Source organism: Euprymna scolopes, chromosome 32, assembly GCF_053919585.1.
Source record: "Euprymna scolopes isolate OS-2025 chromosome 32, ASM5391958v1, whole genome shotgun sequence".
Taxonomy (NCBI): domain Eukaryota; kingdom Metazoa; phylum Mollusca; class Cephalopoda; order Sepiida; family Sepiolidae; genus Euprymna; species Euprymna scolopes.
The window spans coordinates 6,251,347-6,274,297 of NC_136513.1; the positions used below are offsets into that span (position 1 = coordinate 6,251,347).

At 33.6% G+C, this 22,951-nt stretch overlaps 1 protein-coding gene across 3 annotated transcripts in view; it reads left to right on the forward strand.

The window, feature by feature from the left end:
• Window positions 1-22,951, forward strand: part of LOC145256196 (formin-like) — a 154,059-nt gene that overhangs the window by 59,246 nt on the left and 71,862 nt on the right. For all 3 annotated transcript variants that reach the window (XM_080114806.1, XM_080114807.1, XM_080114808.1), the window contains 4 exons: window positions 5,934-5,995; window positions 14,986-15,796; window positions 16,906-17,008; window positions 21,062-21,203. In XM_080114806.1, coding sequence (XP_079970932.1) covers window positions 5,934-5,995; window positions 14,986-15,796; window positions 16,906-17,008; window positions 21,062-21,203 — 1,118 coding nt within the window. The remainder of the gene's footprint in view (window positions 1-5,933; window positions 5,996-14,985; window positions 15,797-16,905; window positions 17,009-21,061; window positions 21,204-22,951) is intronic.

Sequence of the window (22,951 nt, forward strand, 5' to 3'; positions counted from 1 at the left end):
TAGTGCATCTTCTACCGCAATTGGAAGTCCAGTCCAGGGATTTTGAGAAAGGTTCTGAGATTCTGTTTGAGAAAGTGGCCCTCCTTTGATCCAATCGAAATCAGGGGGGTGAAATAGTTGCTTGTAGTGTCTACATAGACCTCTTTCTGCTGCAGGAGTAAATAATAGGTTTTAAAGTATATCATAATGCCCATTGAGGAGATTGTAGGTGAAAATGAGGTCACCGCATAATTGTTGGCGCTTAATGGAGAAAAGGTTAAGCATTTTGAGTCAGCTTTCTTATGGCAAGTCATATGGACCCTCCACCATTCGAGTAGTCAGATTTTGAACTCTCTGCAGATGTTGATTATTACAGATAGTTGGGTCTGTATGAGAAACTGAAGGCAAGTAAGATTTGTAATAATAATAATAATTTCAACTCTATGAATTAACTAAATTGTTTAAGCAATATTACCCATGCAAACAATAGCAGCAGCAGTGGCAGCAGCAGCAAGAAAAGCAACTTAATACATAACTTATTGTATAATGTTTGAAATAAATATCCAATATTGAAAACAGAAAAATAGCTAATATGTTGTATTAAAATTGTATCCGGAGAAGATTTCTTTCAACAGACATACATCAGCAGATCATTTCTGGGTTTTATTTAAAACTAGCTGGTTTGAAGTGAATAAAAGTAAAAATAAACAAAAAGTGAAGAGACGAAGAGACAGGTAGAAATGCTTAATTGTAAATTAGATTTTAATGACACTATTATGATGATGATGATTCAGTTGAAACATCATTTTAGGTGATAATTTTAAGATGGACAATTTATTTCCCTTGTGCTGTCTTGTCAAAAACACATGTCAATCAAATGTTTTCTGGTGATGGTTTATTTCTATTTGGGTTTCTTGCATGTTAAATATCGATTTAATGCAAGATATGGCATCAAGCATGATTATGTATAGCAGCAGAATTTTATGATTATATGATATTAACCCCTCCCCCATAAGCATTTAAGAAAATCAGACTTTTATACTTACAGATTTCCCAAATTACTTCTCATTTTTCTCCATCTCTCGTAAACACTAGCCCAGTTTTATTATCCCAAACAAGTATTAACTGTTACAGGGGTTGAATCAAAATACAATGAGGGGGCATGAGAGAAATACATAGCTAAGTGAGAAATGGGTGACTTGTTCAGTTAATTACAAATTACAGCTAATTAAAAGAATTAAAATGGAATTTTTTGTTTCAAACATAGCGCAATACCAAAACTAAAGTATGCATATTTTAGCATGTGTTTTGTATTTTTAAAGTATATAAGAAAAAAAGCTTTAGGGAAACAAGCATTGATCAACTCACATTTAGTATTCATCTTATCATTTCATATGACTCCGTTGAAATTCTTTCTAGAAAAACATTGGGCACTTACAGGATGAAACATGTGAAGGTTGCCAACATCTCTAACTGAAAATGTTTTTGTGGAACAAACAGGATTTTAACTTGGAACATTCAGCTTGTCAGTAACTCTCATTAACCACTTAGCCACTATCACCTCCCATATTTAGTACTATAATAGTCTATCATTATTGAGTCACATATTTTCTAGTATGTGTATATATCTCTATTTATAAATTGTTTAATGAGTATATGTTCACATATTTGTATGTACAGAGTTAACTCTTGAAATAATTAACTGATAATTATGAATTTTGAAACACGTTTGGCATAAGGGATTCAAATATGAGCTATATTTAGTTTAATTTAGTTTTATGCAAAGGGTGTAAAAAGGAGGCAGAATTACTTTGTGAAAATTCAGATCTTTCTGATTTTTTGTGGAATTTAATTATTAGAAATGAATTAATATTCACTGCATTTTAATTATTTAGCATATTTTAAAGGACTTTAAAGGGCATAATATGGCCACAAACTCAGTTTGAAAATTTAAATATTTAATATTGGCATTGAATTTGATCCATATTTATTTATGAAGTAAGATTCACTTAATTTCAATTTCTTCATAAACCCTTTTTTAAGGCGTGAGATTGGGCTTTAGATTTAGACATTTTCTAGAATCCAAATTTATGTAAGGGATTTCAATCAGAATTGGAAATAAAGATTCTAGATATAAAAAACAATGAGACAGCACAAGAGAAATCATAGATAGCCAAATGAGAAATGAGTGAATTGATTTTAATCCTCATATAAGGACATAAAACTGTTTCAAAATTCTTTTGTCCAGAGAATAGATTTTTCTTGCTCTAAGATGAGTACTCTTCTAGTTTAATATAATATTAGCTGGTGATAATAACTTATGAGTATTGTGATCTATACCCATCATACACTGGCTGTCGATAAATAACTTATTACTATTGTGATCTGCACTCACCAGACACTGATTAGCAATAAACATCTTATTAAGATTGTGATTTGCACTGACTTGACATTGGCTGGTGGTAACTTATCGATTTGAAACAAGAGTTTATTGGGCATTTCAGAATATTCTATTTTCATAAGAGAATTCCGTATAATAACGGTTGTTGCGAGTTGGAATATTCTCTTTTTCTTTTAAGGGATATTTTAGATGATAACGGTCGACGCAACAAGCGTAATAATATATAGATAATTGTCATTGCTGAGTTAGTATAATTTGACTGGGCTAGTGTTAAAGAGAGCTCAAGAAACATAAAATTATGTTATATGAGCTTTCCTTAATTAAATGGAAAAAAAAATCTGATTTTCATAAAAATATCCATAATCTTTTTGATGCTATTCATTGATAAATAATATTAAAAAGAAAAGAGTATTTCATGTGGTATATGACTATTTGGATTGTCTTAGTTGCTATCTTTAGCTATTATTGTTTGTGATCAGGTCTTACCGCTACTAAAACCATGTAAACTAGCATGACTGATGCATTGTTTATATGTTTTAGATGTCTAATATTTTTCTTTATACAAACATAGCCAAAGCTACACATCCATTGGGGATGTTTCAATTGTAGCTTTTATATGTTCTGATCTTATCAGGTTAGTAAAACTTCCTACTAATATCATGTAAACGAGTACTGTTAAAAATGGTGTTTGTGTGTTTGTGTATTATTTATTTATTTAATCGTTTACTTGTTTCTTGTACGTTTGCTACTACTAAGAGTCTGTGTGCTTATCACCGTTCTTACATATATGGGCGTGGGTATGTATGCTCTTATGTATGTTACGTGCAGTTCATTGTTATGTGTGTGTGGGTGTGTTCTTATCCTTACACCGTTTCTTGCCTTGAAAGTCTTCGAGATATGTATGCGCAGTGTATAATGCGTACATACCTGGTTTCCTTGGCCAGCAGATGATATCTTCTTGGACGCTAGTCTCCATCTCGTTGGGGAGTGATCACTGCAGACCGATTCATTAATGACAACAAGATGGACTGAAGCTTCAATTTTTTATTAAAGGCAAGCCTATATCTCGGACCCTGGTTGTCAGAGACCCGAAATCTCCTGTCTGCATTTTCTGCTGCACAAAACCACTTTCAGCCCATGTGGTCGTTAACCAGAAGCCTACGACCACAATTCCCGTGTCACCCCTAACTTCCAGTGCATTCTATCTAGGTCGTCAAAAGGTGACTTGAGTTTGACACCTGTCAAACCCAACCTTTTCTGACCCTGCTAAATCGCTGATGGGAAACCCAAAATATGCTTATATAACTTCTATTTCTAAAACTACCTATATAGCATTTAAGCTGGGATTCCCAATACTAAAGTACTACTTATACATTTTGTCTGTCTGTCTCTCTCTCTCTTCCCCCTTCTCTCTCTCTCTCTATATATATATATATATATATATATATATATTTAAAAAAAAGAAGGACTCTCCCATTGATTTCGACGTATGAGGTTCGGTCACAACAATTAAGTTGCTCAAAAATCCACACAGATGATTTTTTTTTTTTTAGCGGTAAAGGCTTTGTGTAGAACTATCCACACTTTTTGGTATTACTGCTAACCTTTGTCAGTGCAGATGACTGCCACAGGACAGAGTACACAGTAGACCACAGGTTTTTACATCAGACTTTCTTTCTCCTAGATGCATGTCTTAACAAAGACTGGGGGTGCATCTCTCCCAAGGAATTAATATGCCTCCAGATACCAACCTGGAAATTTCTGTGACTCTGTGCGGTACATACAGTGCCTAACCTTCCCAAATGGTCGCCTGTCTGGTACTGGCCAGGCTCAACATTGCTTAACTTCGGTGATCTGTCAAGAACTGGTGTGTCAACGTGATTGTGCTGTGTGTATATATATAATATATATATATATATATGCACAAATTATTTATGTAAAATCTATATTTTACATATTTCAAAGACGTACTATGGTTTCATTGACATCGATTGACCTTTTACTGGTTAAAAAGCTGTTTGAGTTCATTCAAACCACCTAAGGCTGATAATTTGAATGGACTCTAAAATGGTAAAAGTTCAATCCATGATGATGAAACCATGGTATGTCTCTGAAATATGTAATATATAGTTCTAAAATGAACAATTTTTATTTTAGCTTTCATATTTTTTGCGATTGAGCACTTAATTGACTTTGTTTTCAACATGTCCTGATGCACTAACACATATATATGTGTATGTATGTATATATGTAAAGTACTAATTCTACAATATTATGTGGATTTAGTTAGTATTTGGTAGATTAAACCTTTTGTAGGTTGTTATAATACTGTTACTAGAAAAATAGAATAGGCGAATGGGTCTGTATTGTTGGCAGTAGGTTTTATTTCCTATGGAAAATTGTGCTACTGACCATTAAACTAGCATCCCCATCAGGTGAGTCTAAACTTATATTGTGATGTTGATGTGTGGACACCCAGCAACACTAAAAACAAGACTTGTCAAATGATGGATGAGTTCTATGGAAGTCAGTGGTCGTCCATATACCAATGCAAAGTACAAATTGGATGTTGAATTTACTTTCAACAACTTTGACTTTTGCTTCTTCCTCCCTTGTGATTTTATCCTTTAGTTCTCACATTTTGTGAGGCGTGTTTCTGACAAGGGGGAGGAGGAAGATTTGCGATTTTTGGGGGTTATCTGTTGCTTTGAATGGGTAGTATGTGAGGATTGAAAATCCTACATAGTTTTTCTTATCGTTCAACTGTTAATTTATTTCATTAACCCTTGTAATCTAGTAGATTTTAGGTCTTCATAAATGGTGGCTCTTTATTCAACAAAAAAAGGACAACTGAAATCGAATTGTTTCTGAATTTTTGAGATGAGGATTGAATCTTCAACCTTCAAGAGAATATCACTTTTTACAATATCACTTTTCCAAGTACTCTAACCATTGAACCATGGGTCTTTGGCACAATGGTTAGAGTACTTGGAAAAATCAATTGTAAAAACTGATATTCTCCTGAAGGTTCAATCCTCAGTGTGAGTGACTGAAAAATACAATTGCAAATTACTTAAGACTTCTATCCAGTCTAGCTGACGGAACACGAGCATGCTACATCCATGAAGTAAATAAGGAGATCCGCTTGAAATTCGATGCAAATTCCCAAGTTTAACAGAAACATTCTCAAGTTCTACAAGATACACCTGAAGAAGGTTGGAGGTTACATCGACCAAAACGTTGTGAAAATCACACTCAAGATGAGAACAGTAATTCGATGAATCCAAATAATACGAAATAGAATCACGTATCAAATGAATACTCTGTTATTATATGCAAAATAAAATCATTAATCTGTTACTAGTTGAATACTAAAACGCTTGTGGCACCTGTTTTTATGGTTAGAATATTTTGGCATCCGGGTTTTGGTAATTTGGTTACCTAGTGGTCCAAGGGAGTATTTTTAATTATCATTATTTAAAATCTTTGTTTTGTTTACTATTGTTAAAGTTGTTGTTGACAATCATTAAAACAAATGTGTTTTACCTTTCAGATCACCAAGCTTCCCTTGTAGCAGTACGTCAGGAATATCGTGAAAGTATAGAAAAATTAAAGGTAAAAAAAAATTGTTTGCTATGTTGTGTTTGCAGGTGTGTGTGTGTAGTCTGTTTCTAATGTTCTACGGGATGAGCACATATATACACAGGTGTCATCTACCTAGTTTGTCTAATGATAAGGAGACAGATGTAATACGTCTTTCTCCAGTTTCATTGCAATATTTAAAAATTATAATTGCGTAAACATTTTTTTACCTACTTGTTAGGTTGAAATTTATGCAAATTCAGCCAATATTTGAAAAAAAAAATTTTTTTTTAAAATAAAAATAAAATCAAACTATCTCTATGCAAATTTTGGAAGCCATTTTTACGTAAGTGGAGGGAGAGGATTTTATTGACTCTTTCTTTGCTTGAATTAAATCTTGAGTTATGTCCCTTGTTCTTAATAAGAGTGAAAACTGTTGACGATATTTCACCAATATGCTTTTTTTAAACAAAAATACCTGATAAACGTATAACTTTTGGGCACTGTCTTTTTTTTTTTAAATTTTTTTTTTAACCTATTAGTAAGTACATAATAAACTTTCCATACTATTTTGTTTATTTTCAAAATATTAAAGTGAAACTGGAGAAACACCAAAATAAGTCTTTCTGTATTAATTATATTTATATAGGTTATTTAACTTAGTTACTGCTGTTATGTAAACTGATCCATTTGGCACAATGGTTAGTGTTTGCTAATGAGTTAAGCAACTGAGGTTCAAGTCATACTAAAGACTCAATAAATGTTACTTGATGTCTCCTCGCTAAACACTCATGAGATGAGGATCAATGATAAAGTTGTATAATACAGCTATTAATGGGGTGGAGGTGAGAGGTAACTGTTGAAATAGAAATGTGTTAACTGTTTGGTATCGCCATCCGAAAACTGCTGGGTCCTTCAGCTTCACTTTCTTTCTCACCTTGAGCTGAAACTTTCTTTAGGGAGGAACTTTTCTCTCCTCTCACCATTTTCTCTGCTTGAGCAAAAGCACAGTCACCTATCCGTCTGAGTTCAGTCTTTTATTCCTCTCAAATCTCAGTAATTCTCGCGGTTAGTCTCACCCTTTTTCCCATAAAACGAACCACGTCTACCTCTTCTTCCTCTCCCAGCTCCTGTGTGTTGACAGCAAACAGAACAGACTTTCTGTCTTTTGGAGGTGAATGCATTAGAAGAATTACTACTACACTCCCCCCCTGATCCTATGATCACACATGAAACACTCAGGGGGTGGTCTTTTGCGCCTTGTACCTTTTCGTGGCAGAACAATGGTGTCTTCAACAGGAATAATTCCAACACTTACTTGCCTTCATCTGGAATGTTATTGACTAAGTCGTCATCTTCACCCACACTGGGTGTCCGCACACCCAGTGTCTCATTGATGGTCACAAATCTCTTACTACCACTTTTCAATGGCGTGTCAGAGCACGCCATTGAAAAGTGGTAGTGAAATATTTGTGACCATCAATGAGACACTGGGTGTGCGGACACCCAGTGTGGGTGAAGATGACGACTTAGTCAATAACATTCCAGATGAAGGCAAGTAAGTGTTGGAATTATTCCTGTTGAAGATACCATTGTTCTGCCACGAAAAAGCACAAGGCGCAAAAGACCACCCCCTGAGTGTTTCATGTGTGACCATAGGATCAGGGGGGGAGTGTAGTAGTAATTCTTCTAATGCATTCACCTCCAAAAGACAGAAAGTCTGTTCTGTTTGCTGTCAACATCATGGCTTCCGTCCTGCCATCAGAATTGTGGTATTCTTTTGTATTTTGGGTTGACATAACGATCCACTTACAACCGATGATGAGCAGCCAGAATCCACCAACGCTATCTGATCTAGCCCATCGATCTTTATCTTCATCACAGGGAGGACCTCCTCTAGTTTATGTGGGGAGAGAGTGGTGCTGGCCTCTCGCCCATTGCCTCGTTTCCTGGACACCTTGATGCCACATATCCTTGCTTCTTGCATCGATGACAGTATGTCTCTGGAAGCACCCTGCTTGTTTTGTCCCCAGGCTGCCGGCAGTCTCTGGCAAAGTGATTGGGACATTCACACTTGTGGCATCGCACTGTAACTGCATCTTGTTGGTCAGAGGTTGAAGGTTGGTCCACAGATACATGAGGAAGAATTCTGCGTCTTCTGATTGCTGCAGCGATGGGTTCCTTCACTTCCGCTTCCTCTGTCATAAGAGCCCGGATACTCACAAGAATCTGCTCCAGGGTCATCCGTTCCATTCTGGAAGATCCTTGCAACTGTTGCCTAACAAAACTGGGGAGTCCTGACATGAAAGCGCAACTGAGCCATCAATCAGAGCGGTTTTCTTCTATTAACTGTGTAAGATCCTGCAGGTCACCTAGATATTCATCAACAGTTTCCCCAGGGCGCAAATGATGGGAAACAGACTTGTCATATCCCACAAAAGGGTCTGGTGCAAAAGCCATGAGGAGGGCTCGTTTTACTTACTTCAAATCTGCCCTTTGGTCATGGGTTAATCTCCGGTATACAGACAGCGCGCCACCTCTTAGCCTGAGTGGTAAAACACGCTGAACATTGTCAACCCCACACATTTCACATACCAGTTCCACCTGTTCCAACCATTCGGACACTGTGTGATGAGGTTAGATGCCATGAAATTCAGGGATAAGATGGATATCAAATGCTTTGCCTGCCATTTGTAAGCTGAAATAGCTTGAAAACTGCTGGGTCCTTCAGCCTCACTTTCTTTCTCACTTTGAGCCGGAACTTTCTTTAGGGAGGGACTTTCCTTTCCTCTCACCATTTTCTCTACTTGAGTAAAAGCACAGTTGCCTATCCGTCCAAGTTCAGTCTTTTATTCCTCTCAAATCTCGGGAATTCTCGTGGTTAGCCTCACCCTCCTTCCCATAAAACCAACCACGTCTACCTCTTCTTCCTCTCCCAGCCCCTGTGTGTTGACAGCCAACAGAACAGACTTTGTCTTTTGGAGGTGAGTGCATTAGAATTACTACTACACCATCTAAACTGCCTGTGCTGATCTTTATTTTTGTTTGTTTTGTAATAACGTGGAAATTACTCCAGACAAGGGATGAAGCCACTTGATGTAAGGAGCTAACAAGAATAAAAGATGATTATCACAAAGACTTATTGGCCTTAATCTTGAAAAAACCGAGATTATAGTAAGAAGAAAACAGTTAATAGGAAGAGTTAGACAAGGCTGCAGTTCTTGGAAAAAAAAAACTACTGGAATAGGAAGCTGTATTACAATGAGGTATCAAAACAATGACTTGAAGGAGACCACTAGACTAACGAGTCAAATGAGCTGAAACAAAGGAAGCAGAAAATAGACAATTCTGAAGAACACATGCCATAATAGAAAGGACTGAGACTAGAAACATCATGTCTGTGAGAGAGAGTATGTAGAGAAGAAGGATTGAGGGGGGGGGGTCAATAAAATTACAGATATGTTTCTGTACTTTATCAAGAACCTTTGAATGGGACAGAGAATCACTAGTCCAAATGTAATAACAATATTCCATACATGCGATAATAACTGTGAATAACATTAACTTAACATTTCTACCCGACTGTGACTGACAAAATGAGAACAATCTACCCTTGTTGATGAAATGTTCAGTTCCAACCCTTTATTTCATCAATGGGGATAACCTTTATGAGTTATAGAAAATGCTTTGGATTCCAGAACTTGTTGATTCTTAGTGGAAAAAAAATTATTAATCTTCAGACGTAGTTGTAAGTACAGGGTGGAACAATAAATTTGTTGCTATAAAGAAAACAACACTACAGCTTTATTTTAAAACTTTTATTGAAAAAATCAATTCAGATAATTTGATTATGTAGTAGAGCTGACATCTATTCAATGTAGCCGCCTTCAGCCTCAATCAGTGCCTTGATACAGGTCCGGAACTGGAGCATGTCTTTTCCACAAGCACCGGTGGGAACTTGGTGAATACTTGGCGATCAGGCTGGCTTTGGTGTTGTGGGAGGTCATGTTGGTGATGCCCTTGATGTATGACCAAACAAAATAGTTCAGTGGGTTCAGGTAGGGGAAGGAGGGGGGCAGTGAGAGAAAGGTCAAAGTCTTAGCACTCCTTTTGAAGCAAAGCCTTGGTCTCTTTAGACTTGTGGGCTGGCACCGAGACCTACTGCCACCCCCAAGGTCTGCCAGCGGCTACCTGATTGCACCAGGGGATCTTTTCAGCACATCCAGATACACTTTGGTGTTGACTTTCAAGCCAACTTCGAAGATGTAAGATGGCATGATGTGGCTCTCACTTGAAGCTACACCAAAATTATAACCGTAGCCAGAAACTTCATTGAACTATGCCCTTAAGCATTTAACTGTCCAGATTTGCATTTTGAGGGTGCTGGCAATGGTCCTATTGTCTTGGATTGGTAGAGACCATGAGTTGTACAGTGACACATCTCCGATCTTGCTTGTTAAACATTAAGCACCTCCACAGCTTTGTGTAAAACGTCAGCATTTTACACAAAAACAGCAACGTCATCATTTTGTGTGTTTACTATTTTCTATGTCAGTTTCTATGGATGGGCATTGGTGCTATGATGGTTAATGGAAGTAACTTTTTTTTTTGCTATCGGATTTTCATATTTACATTCTAAAACAAATAGATTTTTTATGAACTACACAGATGAGAGTTAATAAAATAAAATTCATTTTAATGTCTTCTGTTGACACTTATGTATATAAAGATAATGTTGCTTAAATGCCTTCATAATTTTTGGGAAAAAGGCGCAAAAAATAAAGTTCACCTCCTATCAATTTAAATAATCAAATCAAAATGAATTTTTTTAGGCAGATTTTGGATTTTGGATTTTCATTATATCAAAAGTCATATATTCTATTATATCAATATATTTTTTTTAATATTGGAAACATGTTATAAAAAAAATATCTTTGTTTAAACTTCGTATCGCAGAATATTGGAATTTAATATCATTTAAAGCTTTTTAAAAATAATTATTTTTTAGAATTCTTTTTTTTTTTTGTTGTAATTCAAATAATTATATTACCGAGAAAAAAAAATTATCAAGAAAAAGTGTTTATTTTTTGGTTTTAACATTATATTGATTTTATTTACAACTTTAAGGTAAGTGAAATAAATTATGGGATTTTATATATACATATAAAAATAACTATTTTTTAATTATTTGATCTTTTCAGCTCTAAAAAATGCTGAAATTTTTATGGACCTACATTTATTTTGTTTAGTTTTCATAAAATGAAATATAGGTGGGTAGGACACCTAAAAAAAAAAAAAAAATAATAATAAATAAATATCGAAAATTTCAGGAAAGAAAGAAGTCAGCAAAACATTATGTAAAAAAGAACATTTGAAAGAAACAGGGCAGAAAAGAACATTATCTCACAAGAGGTGCTTGACTAAAAAAGGAGTAAATTAAATATTGTCTCTTACAATGTGATTTTATTATTTATATTGAACTATGTAGCAAAATATTACCTTCTGAGTATTTATGAATTAATCTCATTGGTGTTGGTTCTGTTTAAAATACAATGGACTATTTTCATAGAAATGTTAATAAACCCATATTTGTTGCATGTTATTAGTTTTTCTATCCCCCCCCCCCAAAATAATTTTTGCTATCTAGAAAAATATTAGCTTTATTGAAACATTTGTTGATTCAATAAATTTCTTATCCTGTGGAATTTCTATGGATCCCATTAGTAATAAATATTTGAAGATGTAAAGAACCTTAAGCATAAAAACTTTTTTCAAAATTACTGAATTCGGCATTAAATAACCTGAAAAGGATTGATTATGCCATAAAACAAGACACCTAAACCATCTTATTTATAGATGGTTTATAGTAATATGATTGGCATTTATTATGAGAATTCTATTGATTGTTGCTCGTTTCTCAATTCACTGGTGTTGAATATTGATCCTAACTAAAACATTTTGATATTCAGAAGAGCAGTCAATATTTGACAAAAATTCAATGACTCTTATTAATTCAAAATTCATAATACATTTTGAATTGAGATCATAGTTTAAATGAATGGAAGGAAAAAATTTTTTAAAATTTTTATTTAGCTGAAAAATACAATAATAGTTTTATCAAAGAGACACATTTTGGTTATTGTCAGCTAACTTACTTCCTAACTTCCAGCGTAGCAGTACCGGAAGCGGTGACAAGGCGAATCAGTGCCTTTATTTTTATTCTTCTTCAAAATTTCTATTGTGAAGTGATTTATTGAAATAAAATAGAAAAAAGTACATTATTAAAAAGTATACAATAAAAATTAACAAAATTATACAGATAAAAATAACAATTAGTCTTTATTAAATAGTTAATTACTTAAAAAGCTTTAAAAACGTGTTTTCAATAATAAAAAAAAAACAAAAAAACTAAGTTCAATAATTTTTATTTGAAATAAGTCCCAAAAATATTTTTCAATAATTATAAAATAAAAAAGAAGGAATGGAAAAAATAAAAGAAGAGTACATGCACATGGGAGATATAAGCATGAGAGAAAAAGGTGAAGGAATGCCTTGTCACCGCTTCCATAAGTGCTATGCCAGAAGTTAGGAAGTACGTTAGCTGACTATAACCATATTTCTGTTTGCTTTTGTTGCAAGTTTGGATTTATGCCACAAGACAGGTTTTTTTTTTTTTTTTCAGAATGCAATTCAGACTTTAAGAAACGAAACAGCTGCGGTCATTGCATTTAACTTTGTTTTGGTTTTGCAAACCGTACGCTTTAGTCATCCGTCATTTTACATTGCGGCATAGTTTTCAAATCGTAAACTACTATGATCATTTCTAGTATGTTCTTTAAATTAAAATCAGAAACCTTCAAGCTGATGTAGAACCCTGTTGAGAAGAAGTATCTAGTTTACCACTCCTATGTTGTGAAAAGCATTTTCATCGCTAAAGATATTTTATTTTTAGTTAATCAGTCAAACAGTCTGTCACGCTTAAGCCAGAAGTAACTGTAAGAAAGAAATAGCAACAGCTAAGAGAGAATTTACTGAAACCACCAAAAAACGCATCGAAGCACAGAAATTAGGAACCCGTGACTTGTGGAAAATCTACAACAGTGTAGTAAATAATGGGCAATCAACAATTCCCCCACTATCCAACAATCACGAGGTTGTTTGCTCTGCAACTGAGAAGGCTAACATGCTTGCCAGTCGGTTTGCCTCCAACTCCACACTGGACCCTGCCAACCACTCCCTCCCTGACTTTCCTTTGCAGACAGATGCCTCACTAGACGATCTGAAAATCATCCCTTCTCGGGTGCATGCTATCATAAGAAATCTTGACACTGCAAAAGCATGTGGACCTGATCTCATCCCGGCTGTGCTATTAAAAAAGTGCTCCGCCGAAGTAGCTCCAATTCTCTCTAAACTTTGCAACAAATGTCTTAATGAGTCTTGCTTTCCTGCCTGCTGGAAAACTGCTTCTGTAGTACCAGTTTTACAGAGTTCTGATGAAAGAACTGACCCGGTAAATTACCGTCCCATTAGCCTCCTCCCACTTTACGGCAAAATATTCGAGACCATAATTAACCAAGCTCTAGTCCATCACTTTACAGATGTTAAACTGCTGACTGACCAACAATATGGATTTAGGCAAGCTCGTTCCACAGCAGACATCCTAACTGTAATCTCAGAACGTATATATCATTCACTGTTCAAAGCGGGGAAGGGTAGAGCAGTAGCTCTAGATACATCTAAGGCTTTTGACAGGGTATGGCATGAAGGTCTTCTCAGGAAAATCAGATCATATGGTATCACTGGAAGAATACATAACATAATTAAATCCTTCTTAGATAAGAGAAAAATCCAGGTTGTCCTCGACGGTCGTACATCTAAACAATATGATATAAATGCGGGAGTGCCTCAGGGGTCTATCCTTGGACTTCTGTTATTCCTAATATTCATAAATTACCTCCCTGACAAAATTGCCTATGAGATGGGTATATATGCTGATGACACCACACTCTATAACAGACACGACAGGAAAACAAATGAACACATATCTAATGAAATTGCAGAAACACTAAAGGATAACCTCCGATCTATAGTGGAATGGGGACATAAATGGATGGTCACATTCAATGCTGCCAAGACTAAACTCGTTTCCTTCAATAATTACAAGAAACCTTCTCTACCACCAATAGCAATGGCCAATGACTCTTTATCTGAAAGTACATCTTTTAAACTCCTCGGCCTAACGCTCACAGAAAACATGAGTTAGAACAATTACTTTGAGAGTATTGCCAGGACCGCTGCGAAGAAGGTAGGTTCTCTCTACCGTGCTAGAAAACTACTAACACCCGAAAGTATCCTGTACCTCTATAAGGCCACCATTCGCCCATGTATGGCGTATTTTTGTCATATTTGGGCTGGTGCATCTGCCACTAGTCTCTCGCTCCTAGACAAGGTTCAAAAGAGAGTCGCCAATCTGATAGATCCTGAACTGTCATCTAAACTTCAGCCTCTGTCCCATCGACAAAATATTACATCCCTCTACCTGTTCTACAAGTACTTTAAAGGTGAATGCTCTGACGAACTGCAAGCACTTGTGCCCCCTTGACGTAAATACCCCCAACAAACCCAGCAAGCAGCTAAATCCCATCCCTTCACAGTAGAGATCCCTAGATGTAAGAGAGACTTCTACTCCAGTAGTTTCTTCCCCAGAACAGCTAGACTTTGGAATTCCCTTCCGAGTCCCTGCTTCACCAACTGTACTGACATGCAGAAGTTCAAGTGCAACGTAAACCGATATCTTGCTGCCCAACTCCCCACACAGTACCTCTGATGCCTATGTCCCTGATAGTAGCCCCCTACAGCAAAGTGGCAATGTGACTTGTTTGGGGTGAAAATGTAATAAAAAAAAAATAGCATTTTTATTGCTAAATACACAGATTAAAAGAAATGCATTGTAAGCATGTTTTAGTTCAAATCTATAAATTTTTATTCCACTTCTCTTTGTGAAATTTCTATTTTGATTTCAGGAAGATCATCAGTCAGAACTCGAAAAGCTACGGGATCAAGAAAAAGCGCAGATAAAATCATATCAACACAAATTGTCTCAACTAAAAGAGCAGTGCGAGAAATACCAGGTTCTTGCGGGAATCGAGCAGCTGACCCGTTCGGCACTAGAAGATGCTGAGAAGGCTGCCTTGGACTTGAACAATGACACCCAAGCAGTTCAAAACGGCCTGTATCGTGAGGGGTTCTCCAGTTCCTCTGATACACCAACATCATCTCAGTACCACACCCCTGCAGCCACACCGGATTGTGCCTCACGCGGATTTCCCGTTAACTATTCCAGCCCTGGTGATGATATCTACTCTACCCCTAGTGGGGATCGTAGCCAGTTGCGTCAGTCCGTAGCCCGGCAGCTCTCTTCCCCGGCTGTGGACGCACCTCTGGTTTCTGTTTCCCCTCCATCGCCAGAGGAGAGGACTCCAAATGCAGGGAATGAAGAAAGTGCTGATGGTGTCCATCACACCAAGGCCTCTGCTACATCTACTCCTGGGCCTCCACCTCCACCTCCACCTCCTCCATTACCTCCAGTCTCTGATGGCTTTGGGCCATCACCACCTCCTCTACCACCTGGTGTACCACCACCCCCACCTCCTCCACCGATCGGAGAAGGCCCTCCGCCGCCACCCCCACCTCCACCCCTTCCAGGTTGTGGTCCCCCTCCTCCTCCACCCTTGCCAGGAAAAGGTGGTCCTCCACCACCCCCTCCTCCACCTGGTGGAGGCCCACCACCTCCTCCAGTACCATTTGAAGGTTATTCTGCAGCAATGTATGATAGTAAGTAATTCATTAATTCATTTTGCATGAATCCTATAGTTGGCATTGCTTTACCCAATATCTTTCGAGAAAGACATAGGGTCAAGGCGGTCTTTAATACAGGCTTGTGTAGTGTATGCATTTATTCTCTGACTGAGAGGGCACTCTGGATAGGAATAAAAATTACCCCAATGTAGAAAGATTTCTCCTCCACTGATCGAGGACAAAAAAAGTTGAAGTGTAGTATCAGAACAGATACTATACTGTGTTCCTAGCCAAAACGAGAGGCAAGTGTTATACATTTTTTGGCATTCTATCAGTTGTAGTTAACACTAAAATTGCTTGATATCCAATGATTGAATTGAATCTTGGTTTAAACTGATTTTTTTATTTTACATTTTAGCATTGAAATTCTGTTTAACAATATTGAAGTAAATATGAATAGTCATATAAATTTGTAATATTTTATCTTTTAGTGTAAAAAGTATAAACAACATTTTCAAATATTAAAGAAATTTTTTCACAAAAAACTTGTTTATAATATTTTTATTAGAAAAATAATTGGTTCTCTTCATAACATGAAGTTTAAAAAAGGTGAACTTTGTAATAATGAATATTGATCTAATTGCAGAATAAGGACTTCTGGATTTTGCTTGATATTCATCTTAATGTGTAATAAAATGAATACTTGGTTTTTGTTATTACATTATTTTAGAGTTTATTGTTTATTTTATATTTATATTATTATTTTATAATGTTTATAAAATTGAACTTCTATATCAAATTCTGACACGTCTTCTAAGTATAAGGATCGCCTTGGTTTAATGACTTTATTTGAATTATTAAGAGAACCAACTTTATTATTTATTTATTTTTTAGGATTTTTAAATTTAATTTATATTTGCAGGAGAGGGAAGCATTGAATTCGTTTCAAGAAACACTGAACTTTAAACTAAAAAATTAAACTATTATTTTGTAATTGAATTAGATCAAGGTTTTATTTTTTTCTGATTAAAGAATTATTTAGAAATAAAATTGGGTCTTAAAAATGCGTGGTCTCAAATTTTTTTTTTTTCAAATAAAACTATACTTTATTTATATTAAATCTATGTTTTGTAATTTCTTAACAGCTTCTTCAAAACCTGTGATACATACAAAATCAATAATGAAGCCTCTTTTTTGGACAAGAATTCAAGTTAGAGATGTTCGGAGAAAACAAGCGATGAATCAAAGGTAAATGCAACTTTTTATTTATTTATTTGCCAACTTTTTATTTATTTATTTGCCAACTTTTTATTTATTTATTTGCCAACTTTTTATTTATTTATTTGCCAACTTTTTATTTATTTATTTGCCAACTTTTTATTTATTTATTTGCCAACTTTTTATTTATTTATTTGCCAACTTTTTATTTATTTATTTGCCAACTTTTTATTTATTTATTTGCCAACTTTTTATTTATTTATTTGCCAACTTTTTATTTATTTATTTACCAACTTTTTATTTATTCATTTACCAACTTTTTATTTATTCATTTACCAACTTTTTATTTATTTATTTACCAACTTTTTATTTATTTATTTGCCAACTTTTTATTTATTTATTTGACAACTTTTTATTTATTTATTTGCCAACTTTTTATTTATTTATTTGCCAACTTTTTATTTATTTATTTGCCAACTTTTTATTTATTTATTTGCCAACTTTTTATTTATTTATTTGCCAACTTTTTATTTATTTATTTGCCAACTTTTTATTTATTCATTTACCAACTTTTTATTTATTTATTTGCCAACTTTTTATTTATTTATTTGCCAACTTTTTATTTATTCATTTACCAACTTTTTATTTATTTATTTACCAACTTTTTATTTATTTATTTGCCAACTTTTTATTTATTTATTTGCCAACTTTTTATTTATTTATTTGCCAACTTTTTATTTATTTATTTGCCAACTTTTTATTTATTTATTTGCCAATTTTTTATTTATTTATTTGCCAACTTTTTATTTATTTATTTGCCAACTTTTTATTTATTTATTTGCCAACTTTTTATTTATTTATTTGCCAACTTTTTATTTATTTATTTGCCAACTTTTTATTTATTTATTTACCAACTTTTTATTTATTTATTTACCAACTTTTTATTTATTCATTTACCAACTTTTTATTTATTCATTTACCAACTTTTTATTTATTTATTTGCCAACTTTTTATTTATTTATTTGCCAACTTTTTATTTATTTATTTGCCAACTTTTTATTTATTTATTTACCAACTTTTTATTTATTTATTTGCCAACTTTTTATTTATTTATTTGCCAACTTTTTATTTATTTATTTGCCAACTTTTTATTTATTCATTTGCCAACTTTTTATTTATTTATTTGCCAACTTTTTATTTATTTATTTGCCAACTTTTTATTTATTCATTTACCAACTTTTTATTTATTTATTTACCAACTTTTTATTTATTTATTTGCCAACTTTTTATTTATTTATTTGCCAACTTTTTATTTATTTATTTGCCAACTTTTTATTTATTTATTTGCCAACTTTTTATTTATTTATTTGCCAACTTTTTATTTATTTATTGCCAACTTTTTATTTATTCATTTACCAACTTTTTATTTATTTATTTGCCAACTTTTTATTTATTTATTTGCCAACTTTTTATTTATTTATTTGCCAACTTTTTATTTATTTATTTGCCAACTTTTTATTTATTCATTTACCAACTTTTTATTTATTTATTTACCAACTTTTTATTTATTTATTTGCCAACTTTTTATTTATTTATTTGCCAACTTTTTATTTATTTATTTGCCAACTTTTTATTTATTTATTGCTAACTTTTTATTTATTCATTTACCAACTTTTTATTTATTTATTTGCCAACTTTTTATTTATTTATTTGCCAACTTTTTATTTATTTATTTGCCAACTTTTTATTTATTTATTTGCCAACTTTTTATTTATTTATTTGCCAACTTTTTATTTATTTATTTGCCAACTTTTTATTTATTTATTTGACAACTTTTTATTTATTTATTTGACAACTTTTTATTTATTTATTTGACAACTTTTTTATTCATTTATTTGACAACTTTTTATTGACAACTTTTTATTTATTTATTTGCCGATGCTTTTTCCATCAACTCTTATTTACATTCATTCAACAAAAGATTTTCTTATTGAATATATTTTTCAATCAACAATTTCTTTTTGAAAAAAAAATATCAATATTTATATAAACGATATTTTTACAAATTTAGATCGTTTTATAGATTAAAAATCTGTATTTGTTAATTTTCCATAATTTTTTCCTTTTTTGTCCACTATTTAACAGTTCTTCTTATAAAGTACGCTCAGATCTTCCCCTACTTTATTGACCAGGATAGTTTTTTTTTTTTTTTTTACTAAAAGTAGATAAAACAATCTGATTCATCAGACTTGCATGCCAAATCTTGGTTTGTGTTATTGAAAAAATGTTTTATTTTCAAGCAATTTCATTAATTTTAATATTTAATTTTTATCACAAACACATATACCATGCACTGGATAAGGCAGGCAGAGCCAGGGCTCTAGCCCTTGATATATCCAAGGCCTTTGACAAAGTCTGGCACAAAGGGCTGCTATGGGAAATTAAATTGTATGGTATAACTGGACGTATACTAAATATAATTAGATCCATCTTAGACAATAGAACCATCCAGGGTTTCATTGATGGATGCTCATCCAAACAGCATAACATTAATGTGAGAGTGCCTCAAGAGTCGATCCTTGGACCACTATTATTCCTGATATTCAATAATGACCTACCTGATAATACTGTGTCTGAGATGGGTATATTTACTGATGATACAATGCTCTATAACATGCACAAAGAAAAAATGGATGTAGACAAATTTAAGACAATAGCAGAATCATTAAAAAATTACCTCCAGACTGTAGTGGAATGGGGCCGTAAATGGACGGTAACATTTAATGCTAGTAAGACTAAGCTACTCTGCTTTAACAATTACATGATGCCTCCCCAACCAACAATATCTATGAGAAATAACACTGTATCTGAAAATTCTTCTTTCAAATTTCTCGGCTTAACATTCACGGGCAATATGAACTGGAACAAATGCGTTGAGGATATTGCAAAGCCTGCTGCAAAGAAGGTGGGTTCCCTCTATTGTGCTAGAAGACTACTCACACCTGAGAATATCTTGTACCTCTACAAGGCCACTATTTGCCCATGTATGGAGTATTGTTGCCATATCTGGGCTGGTGCATCTACCACTAGTCTCTCCCTCTTGGATAGGGTCTAAAAAAGAGTCTCCAATCTAATAGGTCCCACTTTATCAACTAAGCTCCAACCCCTGTCTCATCGCTGCAATGTTGCATCTCTGTGCCTGTTTTACAAGTATTTTAATGGAATGTACTCTGATGAACTTGTTGCATTTGATGTGCATATGCCCGACAAACCCACTTAGCAACAAAATCACGCCCCTTCACTGTTGAGATCCCTAAATGCCAAAAAATATTTTATTGTAATAGTTTCTTCCTTCGAACAGTTAGACTTTTGAATTCCCTTCCTACTACCTGCTTCCTTGACTGTACTTATATGCAGAAGTTTAAATGCACTGTGAACCAAAATCTTGTTAATCTTTCTTAAGCATGATCCCAAATAGTAGCTCTTACGTCCAAGTGGCAATATGCCTTGTTAGAGGTGAATGTGAGTAAAAAAACCCTAAAAGCCATCATAGAGGAAGGTTGAGGAGTAATTACTACTATGCCTTTCACCTATAGCATGGAAGGAATTAAACATGATAACGTTTTTTCCATATATACACATTAGTTAGCTATTGGTCTCCATCTCCTCTGATTCATATTTAACTCTAGAGAGAGAGAGAAGAGAAAGAAAGAAAAGACATGTGTAACTTATGTGTTTTAGAGCATCAAAATTATGTATTTGTTGCCAACAGTCAATCAATTAACATGTTGCACTTACAGGTTGTCAGTTCAAACCTCATCTGCGGCAAAATTACTAAAAGTAGTTTTTTTTTTTTTTTTTTTAATGTTTCTTTTTTATACTTTTCTATATTTCTTAATTGCTGTAAATGTTTTTTTTTTTTTAAATTGTTTCCTTTTTTTAATTTTTTTCTATATTTCTTGATTATTGTAGTTATTTTTTTATTTAAAAATTGTTTCCTTTTTTTTTTTTTACACTTTTCTATATTTCTTGATTATAAATGTTTTTGATTGTTTCCTTTTCTATTTTGTTTTATGTGAAAAGCCCAAGCATCAACCATGAGATTTTATGGGAGAAGTTAGAAGAAGTGGAAATAAATATGACTGAATTTGATGAGATGTTTTCCAAACCGCCGGCCGATAATATTCAACGTGCAATGGCCAAACCAAAACCAAAGACCAAAGAGGTAAGAGGCATGCTAACTGAAGTACACATCACACAACAGGCTTATTTGAATCCTTTAATAAATGTCCCCTCGCCCGCCTCAATATTTCAAAGCAATTAAAAATCATAATGTTGTGGTGAAACTTGTGTGACAATAGAACTTATCATACTCAAGTTATAATTAGAACAAAAATAATTTTATGCAGTCGTCATTAGAATATTTTTAAATGTTTCTGCGTGTGCATATACAGGGTGGAGCATGACATCCTTTGGTGCTTATTTAGAATTACACTTAGTTAAAAAAAACAAAAATACAGAAACATCTTTGATGCTGTACTCATCAGGAAATGAAGAAGTCATATTCGAAAAATCATGTAAATTAATCAAGTAGTGTTTTTTTAACTAAAAAAATAAAAAATTATGATTTTTAGTGATTTTAATACAAAATATATCTATTATAATGCTGATTTTAACCTTGATAGTTCGAATTAAGTTGTCTCCTTATTTATAAATAATGGCCAATCAAATCACTGTTTTGCGTAGTCATAAAATTTGATTTTCTTAGTTAGAAAAGTACTTGATCAATTTATGTGATTTTTGAAATATGCCATCTTTGTTCCATAAGGATTTTTCTGTATTTTTATTTTTTTTAGTTAAGTATTATTCTAAATAAGTAATCAACCATATCTTTTTAAGGTTACATTGTATATGGTGCGTATATATACCACTTATTTTTTTTTTTTTAATTTAATGAATAAAACTTGAATATTGAACCAGAGCAATACCAATAAAATCAGAGGCATGCACACATGCACATTTCAGATGGATTTTGATCTACATTCTTGTGTTCTATAAAAATGACCTGAATTATAAATATTGAAAACAAAGAAAGGCTTACATTTCAGGTCAGGGAGTTAGAATTGTGTAATGTAAAATAAATAACAATAAATATTTTAAATATTTACATTTCGGGAATATCAGTTGCTGTCTTTATTAGACACAGATAACAGACAAAAAAGGAGGTAGAAAGAGAATGACAGTCATTCAATGTGAGTGACAAATTCTGCTGTTGCTTGACATATCCCCCCCCTTACCACTAAATGCAGTTGTTCTGTTTGTGTGTGTCTCTCTCTCTTTCTTGTCAATGGTGAACAGTGAATTGTATGTTGATAAAGTTTGCCTGTGTTAACTTAGAGTACAACAAAAGAATCGTCAGATGTATATAATTTTGCAAGCATTTGAAAAGTGCGAACAAGAAAATTATATATACATTCAATAATGCAACAAATGTCATTTTGGTGCTGTTACCAGGATCCAAACCTGGGTTACCACTTGGTAGTAGATTGAGAAAGTAATATGTTGCATTAAAGTAATTAAAGAAAAATGCCCCCAAAAATAGAACAAAAGAGTTATTTATGCTGCATCCTGTGTGTGTATGTATAATATTTTTATAAATGATTATTATTTACATCGTGGAACAAGAAAATTATCGCCCTAGAAAAAGCAACATAATTCCATTTCTGTGTGATGAAACCGTTTTTCTTTGTTTGTTGCAGACCAACTACTAGTTGGCCAGTTGTATACAAATCTCCAGAGCGATAGGAGCCTTCTATGATAGAAAGTGACACAATGTTCAACGAGCAAGATCAGAGATGCGCCGCTGTACAACTCATGCTCTTTACCAATCTAAGTTATGACAACTGAACCATTGCCAGCAGCACCAAAATGCATCACTGGATTGCCATGAATTACAGGGATGTACCCAAGGTG